Source organism: Pseudophryne corroboree, chromosome 11, assembly GCF_028390025.1.
Source record: "Pseudophryne corroboree isolate aPseCor3 chromosome 11, aPseCor3.hap2, whole genome shotgun sequence".
Classification (NCBI taxonomy): domain Eukaryota; kingdom Metazoa; phylum Chordata; class Amphibia; order Anura; family Myobatrachidae; genus Pseudophryne; species Pseudophryne corroboree.
The window spans coordinates 139,059,099-139,078,276 of NC_086454.1; the positions used below are offsets into that span (position 1 = coordinate 139,059,099).

At 45.5% G+C, this 19,178-nt stretch overlaps 2 protein-coding genes across 3 annotated transcripts in view; both read left to right on the forward strand.

Annotated features, from left to right (window-relative positions):
• Positions 1 to 701, forward strand: part of POLA2 (DNA polymerase alpha 2, accessory subunit) — a 254,105-nt gene extending 253,404 nt beyond the window's left edge. Inside the window, exon 19 of the mRNA XM_063944856.1 lies at positions 47 to 701. Within this exon, the coding sequence (XP_063800926.1) occupies positions 47 to 196 (150 nt within the window). The 3' untranslated portion in view covers positions 197 to 701. The remainder of the gene's footprint in view (positions 1 to 46) is intronic.
• A 67-nt stretch (positions 702 to 768) lies between these two features.
• CDC42EP2 (CDC42 effector protein 2) lies at positions 769 to 17,832 on the forward strand. 2 transcript variants are annotated; one of them, XM_063944859.1, is made up of 3 exons: positions 769 to 993; positions 16,583 to 16,666; positions 16,763 to 17,832. In XM_063944859.1, exon 3 carries the CDS (start codon positions 16,836 to 16,838, stop codon positions 17,379 to 17,381), a length of 546 nt encoding a protein of 181 aa, XP_063800929.1. In that variant the 5' UTR covers positions 769 to 993; positions 16,583 to 16,666; positions 16,763 to 16,835; the 3' UTR covers positions 17,382 to 17,832. The 2 variants fall into 2 exon arrangements, with proteins under 2 accessions (XP_063800929.1, XP_063800930.1); XM_063944860.1 differs by lacking the exon at positions 769 to 993 and adding an exon at positions 1,050 to 1,127.
• The last annotated feature ends 1,346 nt before the right edge of the window (positions 17,833 to 19,178 follow it).

A 19,178-nucleotide genomic window follows, 5' to 3' on the forward strand; every position in this document is an offset into this window, starting at 1 on the left:
TAATATTTCCCATTTTACTAAATGTTTGTCCCCTTTTTTCCTGTAGGACGTCTCTGGCTGTGTCTGCGTTAATCCTGGCCGGCTAACAAAGGGAATGGTTGGAGGAACATATGCTCGTATTCTGGTCCAGAAGAAAATCCCAGAGACCGAAAAAAGAAAGTCTCCGTGCATCTCTGCTCAAGTAGTTAAGATTTAACAATAAAAAAAAAAATACCTATCTGCAGGCGGAGAAAAACTCATTGAAGTTGCATAAAGTGGACAATGATGGAGGAAAGATACAATAATGAAGATAGTCCAACAAGACGCTTTACAAGTAGTCATTCTTTTATAGACTGTGTTACATTGAGACACAGAAGAGAGAGAAGCGGATTTATTGCTATGAGAAACTTCTCTTTATCTCTCTAAAGTCTGATACATCTCCTCCACAGTCTGCTTCCCTCTCTCACTGCTATTGGCTCCTCTTCTGGAATATGTATTTCTGGTGAGGGAGAATGCTTTCCCACCAGCACACCAGGTTATCCCTCCTGTGGGTTAGTAAGGACACTATATTATATGTGCTGATTAATGTCAGGAGGGAGCTGCTGCTTATGCCTTTGTACACAAAGCTAGGAATACACTGTAAGCAAGCAATATGTACATGCACTGAGAACTGGTCTCTGTTCTTATGGTTTTTTTAAATAAAGCATAAACGAAAAAAATAACCTTGTTTTGATTGGTTAGTGCACTACCCGCCTTCTCCCCCATGAGCGCGCTTATTGGCTGTTTTCCTGCGCTGTGCAGGATTGCTGTGTTCTGACCTCGTTCCCCTATCAGTAGCGGCTGTGCTCTCTCCGTGGTAGGACCGTCGTCTGTGTCTCCTGTTCCAGGACCCCCCTGCCCCAGATGCGGTTTACTTGGCGACTGAGAACCGGAAGCTCTGGCCACTCCCAACCACGTCCTCATCTTCCTGGGTCCAAATCTGCATTCCGGGTCCAGCGCCTGTGAGCGCCATAGGTCAGTGTGCGCGTATAACACTTCTGCGCCAGCAGAGTCCCCTTTCTTACATGACTGGGTGCTGATCACATTGGTATGCAAGCTGCGCTGCGGGAGTAGCAGCCCGGGGTGCTGGCTGGGTGCCCAATCCCTAGGTGATGAGATCATTTACAGGACCGAGGTCACGTTACTCTTTTCTAGAACGTTGCATTGCTTTATTATTCATTTTATACCACTCCGTGCCCGCGGGGTTTCACAAGGGCATTCCGCACACATAGATGTCTCCGTGTACAATTAGAATTGGCACAGTTACTCCCCATTCTGTTCTATCCTGCAGAGGTGTGGCAGCACGCACTGCTGGGGAGCAACGGTCCCAGTTCTGGCAGATCTATCAGTCACCCCCCCCCCCCCCCCCTCTTACTGGAATCTCCAGACCCCCCCCACCCCCACCCCCACCCCCTTACTGGAATCTCCAGTAAGTTTTCTCAGTGGGAACTTTTTATTGCTTCTCCAAAATGCTGTAATTTATTTACTGATGCAATTTATTGTCCTGGCTGCATATTTGGGACAATTAAAATAGTTTTTTCATGCCCGGTCTCCCATCTAAAGTGACCGGTGGGGGTGGAGGGTGGATATTCAAATGTTTGTTTTCTTTTATTGTGCCAATCGCGCCGAACGGTGCCGGGGTTTATTCACGTATAACTGTTAAATCCAACCAAAGTTCTGGGCGTGATGCGAAAAAGTGCTGTTTTCCCACCCAAAACTGCTGACTTTATGCATAATTCAGCTCGCCACTTCCAGGGGCGGCAAACTGAAATGCCGCTGCTAGCAGCTGTTTGATGCTGAACGGAGCAACAATTGAATTGGGCACCTGGCACTGACAGCTGCTGGTGAAAACAAGTGAATTCCCCCTTAGCATTCTCTCTGTCCCTGTGTCTCACACTACACTGCTTTAGTAAGTGACTACAATGGTTTCTGAAACGTAGCTTGTAAGCTGGCAGAAGTAACTTTTGTTTCCCAATGGTTTATAACGAGTGGGGGCCATAGATCCAGCCAGCAATTCACTGATTCAATCCAGTTTATCAGAGACCTATCAGTGGATCTGTAAAACCCTACTTGTTAAAAATCACGACTCCCCTATTAACAATCCTTTTTGGTCTGAATAATTAAATTGAAGATTTTCAACATCCTGGATTTTGCCGAAGACCTGACCCAGACATTGGCAAAATGGGGAAGTGTCCCCAATTAATTGCGGATACTAAGGGCCCCCTTACTACTAGAGCGAGGTACAATATCATGGTAAAGCTTTGGTGATTGTCACCAGTCTTTAACCCCCACCCCCCCAATCCCCGTCCCCAAACATACACCCCATCCATGTTTTTTCAGAGGCCTAAAGAATTACACCACAATGGAAACCATGAAAGGTTTGACCTAAGGGGCCTGTATATCTGCAACTAATTGAGGCAGTTCCCCATTTTGTCGATAACATGTTGGAAATCCTCAATTCCGACCCAAAACTATCTCTGTATCAGATGGTATACGGTCTCTAGGTCAACATGCATTAGGTCAACCACTATTGGTCGATATGCATTAGGTCTACATGGTTACTAGGTTGACATGTTCTAGGTCGACATGACAAAAAGGTAGACACGAGTTTTTCACAATTTTTACAATGTTTTGCACTTTTTCAAACTTTACGGCACCTGAAATAGGTCGACATGGTTACTAGGTTGACATGTTCTAGGTCGACATGTCAAAAAGGTAGACATGTTTTTCACTTTTAAAAACTTTACGGCACCTGAAATAGGTCGACATGGTTACTAGGTTGACATGACAAAAGGTCGACATGAGTTTTTCAAAAAATGTTCAATTTTTTTGCACTTTTCATACTTTACAATCCACATGGGCTACAATTTGGAACGGTAACCTGTGCTGGGCTCAGCGGTAGCGGAGCGAGGACACATAGTGCACTAATTGGGGTTCCCGGTCACTCTGCGAAAAAAACTACATCAATTATTTTTTTTTAAACTCATGTCGACCTTGTACATGTTGACCTAATGCTTGTGTCGACTTAGTTACTGTCGTCCAAAAGTGGTCGACCTAGACGGACCCTATGATCCACACCCGTACCAGGGAGCCTGGGATTTTTAACATGTAAGATTCTCGCGGATCGGAGTTAGATATAATAATAATAATTTTTATTTATATAGTGCTCTTTCTTCAAACAGGACTTAAGGCACTTTATAGACAAAAAAAATGCACATAATACAGAAGATTTAATTAGCAATAGGCAAGTCACACAGACATAAAAATGAATACCTAGAACACACAGAGTAAGCATAACGCAGGATTTGTGTAGGCATATTGGGTATGGCCTGCATTACACTTGGCAATGCATTTATTTGTTGCAATAAATGTGTTTGGCAATGGCCTTGTAAAGCGGTCAGTCTCATTTGATCTGTTATCTTTTGCACAATTCATCAAGTGGTCGGTACCAGACTGAGGCCCTGCGATTCTAACCGGCAAAAACTGCTGCTGTTCCTGGTCCTCCTCTAATTGAAATCAGTCATTGGGGACTAGGCAAAAAAGTAATTAGAGAATAACTTCAATGTAAGCTATGTAAATGGTTGTATTGCATTTTGCTACAAGTTACCCAGATGTGACGACAGTGAGGAGTATTAAGCCATTAAGTGGTCTATTCAATTCAACGCAATGTGAATAACATCAGGAATGAGGTCCCGGAGCTATTTAATTCAGCACGCTGAACAGGCATTCTCCGAGTTAAGTGGCCCGCCATGATGATGTCTGTCTTGCGCTAAGACACAGTTTTGTCGGATTTTTGCTCGCACCTCAGTAGGGGTGCAAGCAGAATCCTGTAGTTAGACTTAACAGTGCACTGAATTGAATAGCTCCAGGACCTCATTCCCAGTGTGACTAACAACGCACTGCATTAAATCAGCCCCTAAGGCTGTGGGTGTAAAGCTACTGATATAGGGGGTCATTCCGAGTTGATCGTAGCAGCACAGCTACGATCATCTTCCCTGACATGCGGGGGCACGCCCAGCACAGGGCTAGTCCTCCCCGCATGTCAGTACCGCCCCCCCTTCACAAATACAAAAGCATCGCACAGCGGCTATGCTTTTGTATTTCAGGAGTAACTCCCGGCCAGCGCTGCTCCTGCGGCTGGCCGGGAGTTGTTTTGTCGCTGCTGCTGACGGCAGCGGCTGCGTGAGACGTCACGCAGCCGCTGCGCCCCCCCCCCCCCCCATCGGTCCGGCCACGCCTGCGTGTGCCGGACTGCGCCTCCTAAACGGCGGCTTGACGCCGCCGTCCAGCCCCCTCCCGCCCGGCGACCACCATGCACCGGCGCATGCACGGTTCCGACCCGATCGTTGCGCTGCGACAAACTGCAGCGAGCGATCGGGTCAGAATGACCCCCATAGTAACGGAAGCTGACATACAATTATAGAGTTTTGTTACTGGGATATATCTCCTTTCTAAAGTGCCTATGTCATTCTGAAATAGGGAAAGTCGCTGTAAGGCCCATACACAGAGCGATCTAGCACAGACTGCTCAGCACACATCTCTCCCCTCGCTCAGCACAGCAGTGAAATGAGCGATGTACTAGGCCAGAGCTGGCCAAACCAGTCCTCGAGATCTACCAACAGTTCACATTTTCCAGAACACTTAGCTGGTGCTCAGGTGTAGTCATTACTAATTAAGATGTGCTGCATTCATTCCTAACTGACAATTCTACAGATCTCCAGGAGGACTGGAAAACATGAACTGTTGGTAGATCTCGAGGACCGGTTTGGCCAGCCCTGTACTAGGCCAATCTAGTACTGGCTATCGCTGTGGGGCATACACACGGAGATCCTAGTCAGATTGCTTTGAATTTAAGCACGGATCTCTCCGTGTGTATCCCCCTTAAGGGGTGGTATTCATGTGACCGACGGTCACATGACCTCCTGCAGCTTCCCGACACCCACTATCCCGATGGTCGGCATGCCGACCAACAGGGACTATTTCCACTCGTGGGTGTCCACGACACCCATAGAGTGGGAATAGAACCCGTGCGACCGTAGGTCGCCACCAAGCCCGCAGCGTGGTGAGCGCAGCGAGCCCGCAAGGGGCTTGCTGCACTCGCCTCTCCCCGCCGGGATCCCGGCGTCTGTATGCTGCCGGGATCCCGGCGTCGGTTAGGAGACCGCCGGTCAGCCATACTACACCCCCCTTAAGCCTAAGGAAATGTCTGAGTTAGCTTGTTGTGTATTTGTGGGCTAAGCATATCTTAATCTGCATTTTGGGTCCTTGGATACCAATGCCCTGGATTACTCTTAGCTGGCTGTTAGGAAGGTGGTAGTACAGTATGTAATTGATGTAATGTGTACTTGTAATACAGTGAATTAAACTGAACATTGTGGCTGGACTGAAAGCTCAATTGCAATGCAAAGTAGTTGTGCCTACAATTGCCTAGAAAATACAGCTGTAAAAGGATGCCTCTTCTCTAGCCCATAAATGCCTCAGGCTTTATTTTAACTAGCTGTGAAGTTCATGTGACACTAATCTCCTGTGTTCATTTGAATGTGTGTGGTGAGCTTGGCCATATGATGATGCTGAGGTGCGCACTACATGAGGTCATACTCTTATTTACATAGACCTGTTCTGGGCAGCTATGAATATGAACAACTTAATATGAAAATGTGAATTACATGAGAAACTGTGAAGCTGTAGTACACAATAATGGGGGCTATTCAATTATTGGTTGCCATGGCTGCTACTAGATGGTACCCAATGGAGCAATTAAGTTGATGCTCTATTTGGGTGTGCATGCAGCCGGGGGAACACATTTCCTCTCGCAGCTTCCTGAGGTGCAAGCTAAAATGTGTCAAAACACTATGGTTTGGGCACCTTAACCTGGGCTTTAGACGGGGTTAGCCGCTTTATGCAACTAAACCTGGCACTAATGGGTGCGCACATATGGGGAATGCATTCCTAGCAGGGCAGAACAATTGAATAGCTCCAGTGGGCGCCCATTACGTTTGAGCGCCCACAAAACAATTGTTTCGCATCCAATTTAACCTGTTCAGTTGTGTTGGCTCTTCAGATATTTGATTAACACTTTTCTTTGAAGGCGACAGGTTCAAAATAGTCTCATTTATTTATTTTTGTGTTGAAAAATGTTTTTTCTTTTCTTCAGACAAATAAGCAGGCCTGAGGTACTGAGAGGAGGTCATTTCACCTTTTGACTCCACATGAAATTCCTTGAATAGTTTGGTATTACCTCTGGAATGACTGGCCTGTTGTGAATGAGGCATTATCTGACATTGAGATACTATTTCACAGTTTGGGTGGGGTCTTACGCCTTTGTTTGTTTATTTGTCTTGCATCATTAGATGATTCAGTTTTTATGTAGACATTTTCAATTATTTACTTAACATCAAAATATGTTTTGAATTTGCAGTGTTATACGGGGTTATTTGAACAGTGCCGTGGGGATGCTCAATATACACTATTTGTTTAGTCAAGAGAAATCTGACACATACTCTCGCACACTTGATGCAGTCCCAGCATTTTGTAGATGTTTTAAATATGAAGGTAGTTTTGTCTTGGTTGTTGTCTAACTGCCAGTTAAAAGATCTGTAATTAAAGATTGTAGAGAGAGAGGGGCAGGGATATATACATTTATTACTGCAGAATGCAAAGATGTTTACTTTTCCTGTTAGGACCGTCCTTGTGGAAACTGTATAGGTGGGTACACACACGGATCTCTCCGTGTGTATGCCCCACAGCGATAGCACGGCGCTATCGCCGGTGCTAGATTGTCCTGCATGCAGGCTCAATCTAGCACAGCACTCATTTCACCGCTGGGTGAAATGAGCGGTCTGTGCTAGATCGCTCAGCACACATCTCCCCCGTGTGTACGGCCCTTATGTTGTGTAATTCTTATCTTACCAGTCCTCCTCTATTCAGGCTTGCCTTTGCAAACAGTGCATAGCTTTAATATCCTCATTGAGCGATAAACAAGCATTTGCTTGTTGTATGTACAACGCCTCTTTCTAGGTTAGATTATCAGCTATTGTTTGTGAAATGCGCTATAACTGTGTACTAGAGGCTGTGCCCTTACTGGTCATCACCAACAATGCATGTTTACCTCCTCCATCCTCATCTCTAGATAAATTCTTACTGAGGGTTTAGCGGTAAGTTTATTATATTAAAGGTGTTTGTTCTATAATGAGCTTCCTAAAAATAAAGTTGCCTGAACTCGCAATCTCTTTCAAGAAAGCATGGTGTGCGCACCAATGATATAATCGCTTCAACGATCTGAGCGTTTATCTGATCTGCTCAGTGTGTACCCAGCTTAAGGAGCTCTGCTGGCAGAGCAAATTGACTATAGGAGCCGTATAGCAATCCCGCTTCATCTCGTAACGGATATTGCAAAATTTGTTACTTCTGGATTCTTACTTATTCAGCTACATGTGTGCTGTTTTTGCGTGCGAGATCTCCTTTAGCAGGCGTATACTGAATATTAAATTGCGGTAGTGACGCAGTTTTTTTCATTGTACATTGCAGTTTTTCTTTACATGATTAGACAAGCTATGTACTAAATGTAACTTGCAGGGACAGTGGTAGTGTTGCGACGGGCAAGAATGCTGTAGGCGCCCATATTTCTGCTCGCATCCTCTAGAGGAGGCACGCAGAAATTAGCGAAAAGTCAATGTTTAGTGCTTTAAGCTGGTTACACACTTGCCAATATATCGGCTGAGCTAATGAACAAATTGAACTATCATGGGCCCCTCAGCCAGTGTGTACCAACGATATGTCTGTGTGAGCGCCATCGTTCACAGACATATCGCGCCGGCCCGGCAGCGCACACGATGACCAATATATCTACAGATATATTAATGCATCGTAGTGAGTGTACAGGCGGTACACTTCCTGCAGCAGCCGGTGGTGATTGACTGATCACCTGGGTGGGCGCATGTAAATTCCCGCCCAGTTTGTGACGTCAGTCAGACAGATCAGGCAGTGTGTATGCAGAGCCACAGTGCCCGATCCGGCTATAGATATATCTGCACATCCATTTATCTGTAGATATGTCTACCCAGAATTAGACAGGTTTAGCCAGTAATGCTTTGGGGTGCAACAAGCATGATAAGTAATGGGCACTCAAAACAATTGAATAGCTATGTGGGGTGTGCATAAAACCATTGATATTCCCACGTAAAGACACTTAAGTTGGTTGTCCACTTATATTCAGATATTACTTAGGGGTTGATTCAATTAAGCGCGCTGATAATAGCGCTACGAAGGAGGTCCTGGAGCTATTTAATTTAGCGCACTGTTAAATCCAACTACAGGATTTCTGCTCTCATCCCTCCTGAGGTGCGATCAGAAATCCGACAAACCTAGTTCTGTGATGCTGTTTTTGCCTTAGCACGGTGCAAACAGCATGGCGGCGGGGCGCTTAAGTCTGAGAATGCTGGTTCTCATGACTAAACATCCGGTTTAAGGCTCGGGTACTGGCATTCTCTGACATAACAGCGTGCTAAAATTTAAATGCTGGTTGGGAGGTTTAGATTTCACCCTAGCTGTGATGTTCATACTGATTTAGCTCAGAAAGGCCCAAACTGCAGTGTAAGGTAGGGTATACATTAGGTGATCTATTGGACAATGATATATGGTCCATATCACTCAGTATGTACCTGTGATTACGTGTGCCCAGCTGGCCGTGGGGTCATCCCATCTAATGAAGATGTCTTACATGCTGGTGAATGCGGCGGGAAACTATATATTCACAGTCGTACGCCGAATTGTGTCAGTCACGCGATATATCAATCCATTGGACCTCTGGTCAACTGGGACACACAATGTCTTGATGCTTACTCAGCCAAGTGCGTTGATTTATTAGGCAGTGGAGAAGTGGGTCAGTGGAGAAGTTGCCCCTAACAACCACAGTTGCTACAGTACCTGTGGAATTATAGGCTCTACTTGAAAAATGCTACCTTTAAAGCGGATGGGTCGTTATGGGCAACTTCTCCACTGATCCACTCTCTTCACTGTTTGATGCATCAACCACTAAATTAGTAGTAACAGGTTTGCCAGTGAGAGTATTGAAGATGCGGGGCAGGGATTTGGCAGGTTGGGTAGGGGTCACCTATATGTGCAGCGTCTGCAGCCACTTATGTGCGTTGTGATTGTGTTTTGGTGGCGTCTGTCCACGCCCAAAGTTTTGCCTTAACATGGTAGGACACTTTAATTTTATTTAGATAATTTTGGTTAAATATGTTCTTTTGGCTATGCTGCTTAATCTGGGTACACACTAGGCGATGTTTAATTGCCGATGGTGAATGACTATATTGTTGAACGATATAGTGCATACACACTGATGTTATGGTTCAACCATAACGTTCAGTGACGTCACCGCCGGCATTCCCGAACATGCAACTCTGCCCGACATTGACAGGTTGAGCTGCATGTGGGCTCAATATTGGTGAACGCTGAACGACATGCGGGAGCGCGCATAGTTCATCGTTCACCAATATTACCCCCATACACACTGGACGATATAAGTCTAAAAATAAACGTTATTGTTTATTTCTCTATCGTCCTAGTGGATGCTGGGGTTCCTGAAAGGACCATGGGGAATAGCGGCTCCGCAGGAGACAGGGCACAAAAAGTAAAGCTTCAGGATCAGGTGGTGTGCACTGGCTCCTCCCCCTATGACCCTCCTCCAAGCCTCAGTTAGATTTTTGTGCCCGGCCGAGAAGGGTGCAATCTAGGTGGCTCTCCTAAAGAGCTGCTTAGAAAAGTTTAGCTTAGGTTTTTTATTTTACAGTGAGTCCTGCTGGCAACAGGATCACTGCAACGAGGGACTTAGGGGAGAAGAAGTGAACTCACCTGCGTGCAGGATGGATTGGCTTCTTTGGCTACTGGACATTAGCTCCAGAGGGACGATCACAGGTACAGCCTGGATGGTCACCGGAGCCTCGCCGCCGGCCCCCTTGCAGATGCTGAAACGAGAAGAGGTCCAGAATCGGCGGCAGAAGACTCCTCAGTCTTCTTAAGGTAGCGCACAGCACTGCAGCTGTGCGCCATTTCCTCTCAGCACACTTCACACGGCAGTCACTGAGGGTGCAGGGCGCTGGGAGGGGGGCGCCCTGGGAGGCAAATGAAAACCTTTTTTGGCTAAAAATACCTCACATATAGCCTCCGGGGGCTATATGGAGATATTTAACCCCTGCCAGAATCCATTAAAGAGCGGGAGACGAGCCCGCCGAAAAAGGGGCGGGGCCTATCTCCTCAGCACACAGCGCCATTTTCCCTCACAGAAAGACTGGAGGGAAGGCTCCCAGGCTCTCCCCTGCACTGCACTACAGAAACAGGGTTAAAACAGAGAGGGGGGGCACTAATTTGGCGTTAGAAATATATAAAAGATGCTATAAGGGAAAACACTTATATAAGGTTGTCCCTATATAATTATAGCGTTTTTGGTGTGTGCTGGCAAACTCTCCCTCTGTCTCTCCAAAGGGCTAGTGGGTCCTGTCCTCTATCAGAGCATTCCCTGTGTGTGTGCTGTGTGTCGGTACGTGTGTGTCGACATGTATGAGGACGATGTTGGTGAGGAGGCGGAGCAATTGCCTGTAATGGTGATGTCACTCTCCAGGGAGTCGACACCGGAATGGATGGCTTATTTAGGGAATTACGTGATAATGTCAACACGCTGCAAGGTCGGTTGACGACATGAGACGGCCGACAAACAATTAGTACCGGTCCAGACGTCTCAGAAACACCGTCAGGGGTTTTAAAACGCCCGTTTACTTTAGTCGGTCGACACAGACACGGACACTGAATCCAGTGTCGACGGTGAATAAACAAACGTATTCCTTATTAGGGCCACACGTTAAGGGCAATGAAGGAGGTGTTACATATTTCTGATACTACAAGTACCACAAAAGAGGGTATTATGTGGGATGTGAAAAAACTACCGTAGTTTTTCCTGAATCAGATAAATTAAATGAAGTGTGTGATGATGCATGGGTTCCCCCCGATAGAAAATTATGGGCGGTATACCCTTTCCCGCCAGAAGTTAGGGCGCGTTGGGAAACACCCCTTAGGGTGGATAAGGCGCTCACACGCTTATCAAAACAAGTGGCGGTACCGTCTATAGATAGGGCCGTCCTCAAGGAGCCAGCTGACAGGAGGCTGGAAAATATCATAAAAAGTATATACACACATACTGGTGTTATACTGCGACCAGCGATCGCCTCAGCCTGGATGTGCAGAGCTGGGGTGGCTTGGTCGGATTCCCTGACTAAAAATATTGATACCCTTGACAGGGACAGTATTTTATTGACTATAGAGCATTTAAAGGATGCATTTTCTATATATGCGAGATGCACAGAGGGATATTTGCACTCTGGCATCAAGAGTAAGTGCGATGTCCATATCTGCCAGAAGATGTTTATGGACACGACAGTGGTCAGGTGATGCAGATTCCAAACGGCACAAAGGTGTATTGCCGTATAAAGGAAGAGGAGTTATTTGGGGTCGGTCCATCGGACCTGGTGGCCACGGCAACTGCTGGAAAATCCACCGTTTTTACCCTAAGTCACATCTCTGCAGAAAAAGACACCGTCTTTTCAGCCTCAGTCCTTTCGTCCCTATAAGAGTCATATCTGCCCAGGGATAGAGGAAAGGGAAGAAGACTGCAGCAGGCAGCCCATTCCCAGGAACAGAAGCGTTCCACCGCTTCTGCCAAGCTCTCAGCATGACGCTGGGACCGTACAGGACCCCTGGATCCTACATGTAGTATCCCAGGGGTACAGATTGGAATGTCGAGACGTTTCCCCTTCGCAGGCTCCTGAAGTCTGGTTTACCAAGGTCTCCCTCCGACAAGGAGGCAGTATGGGAAACAATTCACAAGCTGTATTCCCAGCAGGTGATAATCAAATTACCCCTCCTACAACAAGAAAAGGGGTATTATTCCACATTATATTGTGGTACTGAAGCCAGAAGGCTAGGTGAGACCTATTCTAAATCTAAAAAAATTTGAACACTTACAAAGGTTCAAATCAAGATGGAGTCACTCAGAGCAGTGATAACGAACCAGGAAGAAGGGGACTATATAGTGTCCCGAGACATCAGGGATGCTTACCTCCATGTCCAAAATTTGCCCTTCTCACTAAGGGTACCTCAGGTTCGTGGTACAGAACTGTCACTATCAGTTTCAGACGCTGCCGTTTGGATTGTCCACGGCACCCCGGGTCTTTACCAAGGTAATGGCCGAAATGATGATTCTTCTTCGAAGAAAAGGCGTCTTAATTATCCCTTACTTGGACGATCTCCTGATAAGGGCAAAGTCCAGGGAACAGTTGGAGGTCGGAGTAGCACTATCTCGGATACTGCTACAACAGCACGGGTGGATTCTAAATATTCCAAAATCGCAGCTGATCCCGACGACAAGTCTGCTGTGCCTAGGGATGATTCTGGACACAGTCCAGAAAAAGGTGTTTCTCCCGGAAGAGAAAGCCAGGGAGTTATCCGAGCTAGTCAGGAACCTCCTAAAATCAGTGCATCATTGCACAAGGGTCCTGGTAAAGATGGTGACTTCCTACGAAGCAATTCCATTCGGCAGATTTCACGCAAGAATTTTTCAGTGGGATCTGCTGGACAAATGTTGCGGATCGCATCTTCAGATGCATCAGCGGATAACCCTATATCCAAGGACAAGGGTGTCTCTCCTGTGGTGGTCACAGAGTGCTCATCTTCTAGAGGGCCGCAGATTCGGCATTCAGGATTGGATGCTGGTGACCACGGAGGCCAGCCCGAGAGGCTGGGGAGCAGTCACACAAGGAAAAAATTTCCAGGGAGTGTGATCAAGTCTGGAGACTTTTCTCCACATAAATATACTGGAGCTAAGGGTAAATTTATAATACTCTAAGCTTAGCAAGACCTCTGCTTCAAGGTCAGCCGGTATTGATCCAGTGGGAAAAACATCACGGCAGTCGCCCACGTAAATAGACAGGGCGGCACAAGAAGCAGGAGGGCAATGGCAAAAACTGCAAGGACTTTTCGCTGGGCGGAAAATCATGTGATAGCACTGTCAGCAGTGTTTCATTCCGGGAATGGAAACTGGGAAGCAGACTTCCTCAGCAGGCACGACCTCCACCCGGCAGAATGGAAACTTCATCGGGAAGTTTTCCACATGATTGTAAACCGTTGGGAAATACCAAAGGTGGACATGATGGCGTCCCGTCTGAACAAAAAACGGGACAGGTATTGCGCCAGGTTAAGAGACCCTCAGGCAATAGCTGTGGACGTTCTGGTAACACCATGGATGTACCAGTCGGTGTATGTGTTCCATCCTCTGCTTCTCATACCTAAGGTACTGAGACTTATAAGACGTAGAGGAGTAAGAACTATACTCATGGCTCCGGATTGGCCAAGAAGGACTTGGTACCCGGAACTTCAAGAGATGCTCACAGAGGACTTATGGCCTCTGCCGCTAAGAAGGGACTTGTTTCAGCAAGTACCATGTCTGTTCCAAGACTTACCGCAGCTGCGTTTGACGGCATGGCGGTGGAACGCCGGATCCTAAGGGAAAAAGGCATTCCGGAAGAGGTCATTCCTACCCTGGTCAAAGCCAGAAAGGAGGTGACCGCACAACATTATCACCACATGTGGCAAAAATATGTTGCGTGGTGTGAGGCCAGAAAGGCCCCACGAAGAAATTTCAACTCGGTCGATTCCTGCATTTCCTGCAAACAGGAGTGTCTATGGGCCTCAAATTAGGGTCCATTAAGGTTCAAATTTCGGCCCTGTCGATTTTCTTCCAGAAAGAAGTGGCTTCAGTTCCTGAAGTCCAGAAGTTTGTCGAGGGAGTATTGCATATACAACCCCCTTTTGTGCCTCCAGTGGCACTGTGGGATCTCAACGTAGTTCTGGGATTCCTCAAATCACATTGGTTTAAAACCAGTCAAATCTGTGGATTTGAAGCATCTCACATGAAAAGTGACCATGCTCTTGGCCCTGGCCTGGACCAGGCGAGTGTCAAATTGGTGGTTTTTTTCTCAAAAAAGCCCATATCTGGTTGTCCATTTGGACAGGGCAGAGCTGCGGACTCGTCCCCAGTTCTCTCCCTAAGGTGGTGTCAGTGTTTCACCTGAACCAGCTTATTTTGGTGCCTTGCGCCTACTAGGGACTTGGAGGACTCCAGGTTGCTAGATGTTGTCAGGGCCCTGTAAATATAGGTTCCAGGACGGCTGGAGTCAGGAAAACTGACTTGCTGTTATCCTGTATGCACCCAACAAACTGGGTGCTCTTGCTTCTAAGCAGACTATTGCTAGTTGGATGTGTAATACAATTCAGCTTGCACATTCTGTGGCAGGCCTGCCACAGCCAAAATATGTAAATGTCCATTCCACAAGGAAGGTGGGCTTATCTTGGGCGGCTGCCCGAGGGGTCTCGGCTTTACAACTTTGCCGAGCGGCTATTTAGTCAGGGGCAAACACGTTGGTAAAATCCTACAAATTTGATACCCTGGCTAAGGAGGACCTGGAGTTCTCTCATTCGGTGCTGCAGAGTCATCCGCACTCTCCCGCCCGTTTGGGAGCTTTGGTATTATCCCCATGGTCCTTTCAGGAACCCCAGCATCCACTAGGACGATAGAGAAAATAAGAATTTACTTACCGATAATTCTATTTCTCGGAGTCCGTAGTGGATGCTGGGCGCCCATCCCTAGTGCGGATTATCTGCAATACTTGTACATAGTTACAAAAATCGGGTTATTATTGTTGTGAGCCATCTTTTCAGAGGCTCCGCTGTTATCATACTGTTAACTGGGTTCAGATCACAGGTTGTACAGTGTGATTGGTGTGGCTGGTATGAGTCTTACCCGGGATTCAAAATCCTTCCTTATTGTGTACGCTCGTCCGGGCACAGTATCCTAACTGAGGCTTGGAGGAGGGTCATAGGGGGAGGAGCCAGTGCACACCACCTGATCCTGAAGCTTTACTTTTTGTGCCCTGTCTCCTGCGGAGCCGCTATTCCCCATGGTCCTTTCAGGAACCCCAGCATCCACTACGGACTCCGAGAAATAGAATTATCGGTAAGTAAATTCTTATTTTTTTAGGCAGAAATCACCTAGTGTGTACCCGCCTTAAGTCTATCAGTCCAATCTGGATGGTTAAACCAAAATCTAGTAACGTATGGTAGCAAAAGGACCATATACCTTTTGCTCCGAAACAGCGGAAAATGGACAAAAAATGGTTTGTTAAATAAAACTAATTTGACCATTTTTGTATGTTTTTCAGTGTTTGGGAGCAAATGGTTGATTGTTATTTGCTCCCATACATTACCAGATTTGACATATAGGGCGGAATTCAAATATTTTTCTGGTCGGCGTCTAAATTTTAGCTTGCACCCGCCGGGAGTGGCGAGCTGAAATGTGTGAAAAGTGATCCATTTGGGCACCTAAACAGCACATTTCCTGATCGCACCAATTAGTTTAGTCGGATTTAGCTGCTTTACGCGGATAAACCTGACACTAATGAGCGTGATAGAGGACATAAATTTTATATCACCCCCTGCGATCTCCCGTCATGTTATTGTGGTGATAACATTTGAATTCCCCCCATAATCTTAAACTGTGTACCCAGCTTTACTTTATATGTCCTTGCTAAGTTTAAGGAGTCTCCTTTTTTTGCAGCAGAGCCAGCTTTTGTGTATTGTGCAGCAAAAAACACAAGCTTACAAGGCACTGTAGACATAAAATGTTTGTTGCTTGCAATGTATTTGTTGCAAGTAGCTATTGCTTTATTATTTTACGTAACGAATGTGCTTGAAATGGAATACATACCTTTTACCGGCGGACGGGATCACAGCTGTCATGATTCCGACAGCGGGATCCCGGTCACCAGTATGCCGGCAGCGGTGCGAGCGCTAGAAAGCCCCTTGCAAGCTTGCCACGATGCGGGCACGGTGGCTCGCTGTGCTCGCCACAGTAGCTATTCTCCCTCTGTGGGTGTCGTGAACATCCACAGAGGGAGAAAAGCCTGTGGCACCGGTATTTCACAGGTGACCCTGTGATTGCCTCCCCTTATAACAGTTCTGTGAGTTAGTTGGTCTACACTTCTGTCAAACTCCGTTTCCTATCCTTAATTTTTGTTCTAGCTTTTTAAAACTTCTCCATGTATAAAGTAAGGAACTTAGCAACATCTTAGGTTTTGACAGTGTGTGCTGATGATTTCATAGCAATTACTTACAGTCCCACTGAGGACAGACTATTTGTACCCTGGAAAATATTACAAATTGTTGCACGATTAATATGCACATGCAGCAGCTCTAGACAGAGCTGTACCCAGAATCCTTTACTTCTGACGGACAGACAAAGGTCCTAACCAAATCTTTCCCTGAATCAGCAGCTGCTGCTAGAGTGACACAGAAAAACATACGCTGCAACAATTTGTGTGTATTTTATTGGAGAATAGCAGAAATTGAGCTGCAAAAGAGCCAAACAAATATGCCCACAGAATGTTAACGTAAAATAGTTATTGCTTTTTATAGCACAGTTTACCCAAAGTAATTTTTATTATGTTAAACCTTTCAGGTGACGCTGGGGTTTGTTTGAACAGAGAAATTGAAGACCAGATCTGAAGTCTTTTGCATCCTGCAGTGCCAACATTTTCCTCAAGTATGTATTAATAATTTGATACAGAGACTTTATGCATGACTCCTAAAGAATGTTGAAACTATTTTGAGCACCATATTTTTGTTTATTCCCCCACAGGAGACTCTTGTGATGAGATGTGACGGGGACACTTGAAAATTCAGTTCTTAAGTCCCACATTGAGACTGCTAAGATGTCAACAAAAGCTCCCATATACCTGAAAAGGGGAAGCCGCAAAGGAAAGCTGAGAGATGTTTTGTCACCGGACATGATAAGTCCACCACTCGGAGACTTCAGACACACCATTCACATTGGCAGTGGGGAAGGAGATATTTTTGGGGATGTTTCCTTTCTGCAGGGCAAATTCCACCTCCTTCCTCGACTGCATCCAGGGTCCACCTCCTCTTTGTTACCTGATGCCACCCCACCACCGTCACATTCAGACCTACCATCACCTGTCCTAAAGAATGCAATCTCCCTTCCTGCAATTGGAGAGCCACAAGCTCTCGCCCTCCTGCAAGCCCCACCACCAAAACCACCCCGGTTACACCTTGATGAGAAGAGTAAGAGCCCAGTGAAGGAGATAGACAGACCGCTGCAGGTGACTGCGGATAATGGCTTCACGGCAGAGGAAAGGGAAGAACGGTTTCTTGTTCATGCTGGGTCTCTTCTTTCCCTTCATGTGGATTTGGGACCTTCCATCTTGGATGATGTTTTGCAGATCATGAAAAAAGACTAGGTACCGGTGGACAAACAATCTCAAGTAGTTTTAAGTCTCTATGTTTAAACACTAAAAACATTTTGGAAGTTAACTGTTTAACTACCACAGTGAATATAACCTAAACTACGCTGCCTTACAATGGTTAATATGTGAAGTTTAATCCTAAAATGCTGTTTAGTGATGCGGAGCATCTCCATGCACATACTGTGCTATATTTTTGGACCTTTACTGGAAATGGACAATCTCAGTTGTATGTGGACAGTGTTTACATTCCAGCTATGCAATGATATGCCTTTGTGCAATAGCCAAAACCTCTGTAGTTTTTATGAAATCCACCCTACAGGGAACTCATAGTGCCTTCTTGCCAGAAAATGACAAACGTACTTTATTTTTATTTCTTTTATCTTTTTTTTTTTCTGGCCAAAAATTGTAAATTGTTCATAAGACCAAATACAGGAAATTATTTTCATGTTGTGTCATGTATTTATGAGACGAGACCTGAAACCAGTGCTAGTGACACACATACGCTAATAGTATAATTGCACAATGATTACTGCTGTGGTTAACTGATTCAAAAGGCCATCTTGCATAGGACAGGCCCAGTCATACAGTACATGGTTTAGTGTGGGGTAATACAGACAAATTTGCCCGGTTAAATCTTTGTCATGTGTATTACATTTGTTCTTTGGCGCTATACAAATTAAATGTAAAGTACACAGCACTAATATACAACCACCCAATGGAACATTGCACATTCCAAACAAATACTTTAGGAGGAAAAAGAAAGCGTTGCAATTTAGTAAATAATAAAGGTTACGTGTCAGATTTTGTGTAATAGGAATAACTGAATCTATTTAAAATTAAGTGTTTTAATCAAACTAACCATATGCGTCTTTAAAGGCATCTATCATCATGATCTACTGATGGCAAAGTAAAAACCTACAGGTAAAAATAAAGGCCTCCATACATCTAGTCGCCATTTCACCAATAACCCGACCAGAACCATGGCATCCATTTAATTCTTGTTAATAAGCCCCAATTTGCCAATCCTGACCATTTTACGTCTGGTTCAGGAAACTTAGATGTTTAAACTTGTTGAATATTCCAGATTCCCAGAGCCAGCCATTGGGGGGGAAGGGGGTTGTTTCAGGAAATTGTGACTGTTTGTTGCAGATGTATGTGTAGGGGGGCTTTACTTTAAAACTCTGTTATTAAGGGGGAGAATGATCAAATCTTAGAGTGAGATAAAGTACAAACCAATGAGCTCCTGTTATTTAAAGGCTGCTTTTGAAAAAATGGGATTTTGTACTCATTGTAAAATCTCTTCCTAAGACTCCATAGCCCACACTCTAACCCAGAGGTAACAAATAACGCAGCGTCCCCCAGATGGATGAAAGAGGAATGAGTTAGGAGCTGATTGGTACTAGATCTCTTTCCAAGCTTTGATAAATCGATCTCTTTGTGAGCCAGAAAATCCTTCTACAGTATGTGTATAGATCTTACATCAAATAAGAAAAGTCAACATTTGGTATATTAGTATTAATACTCATTGAGGGATTCCAAGAACAGATTAATAATAAAGAAAAGCTGTTTGTTAAATTATCTTTGAGAAACATTAATGCAAGCCTCTGCCAGCTAATAAAATGTCTTATGTCGCCTCCCTGCGATTTGGCAGCTGTTCATCCTCATCGGGACAAGCTGCACAGCCGATGAGTAACTGATTAGCACATATGCGGGTATTACCTCTGGCTGGGGGTGAGTAGCTGCTGAGTCCTCGGTCACAGAACCCCACAGTTCTATTAATCTGAGGAGAGG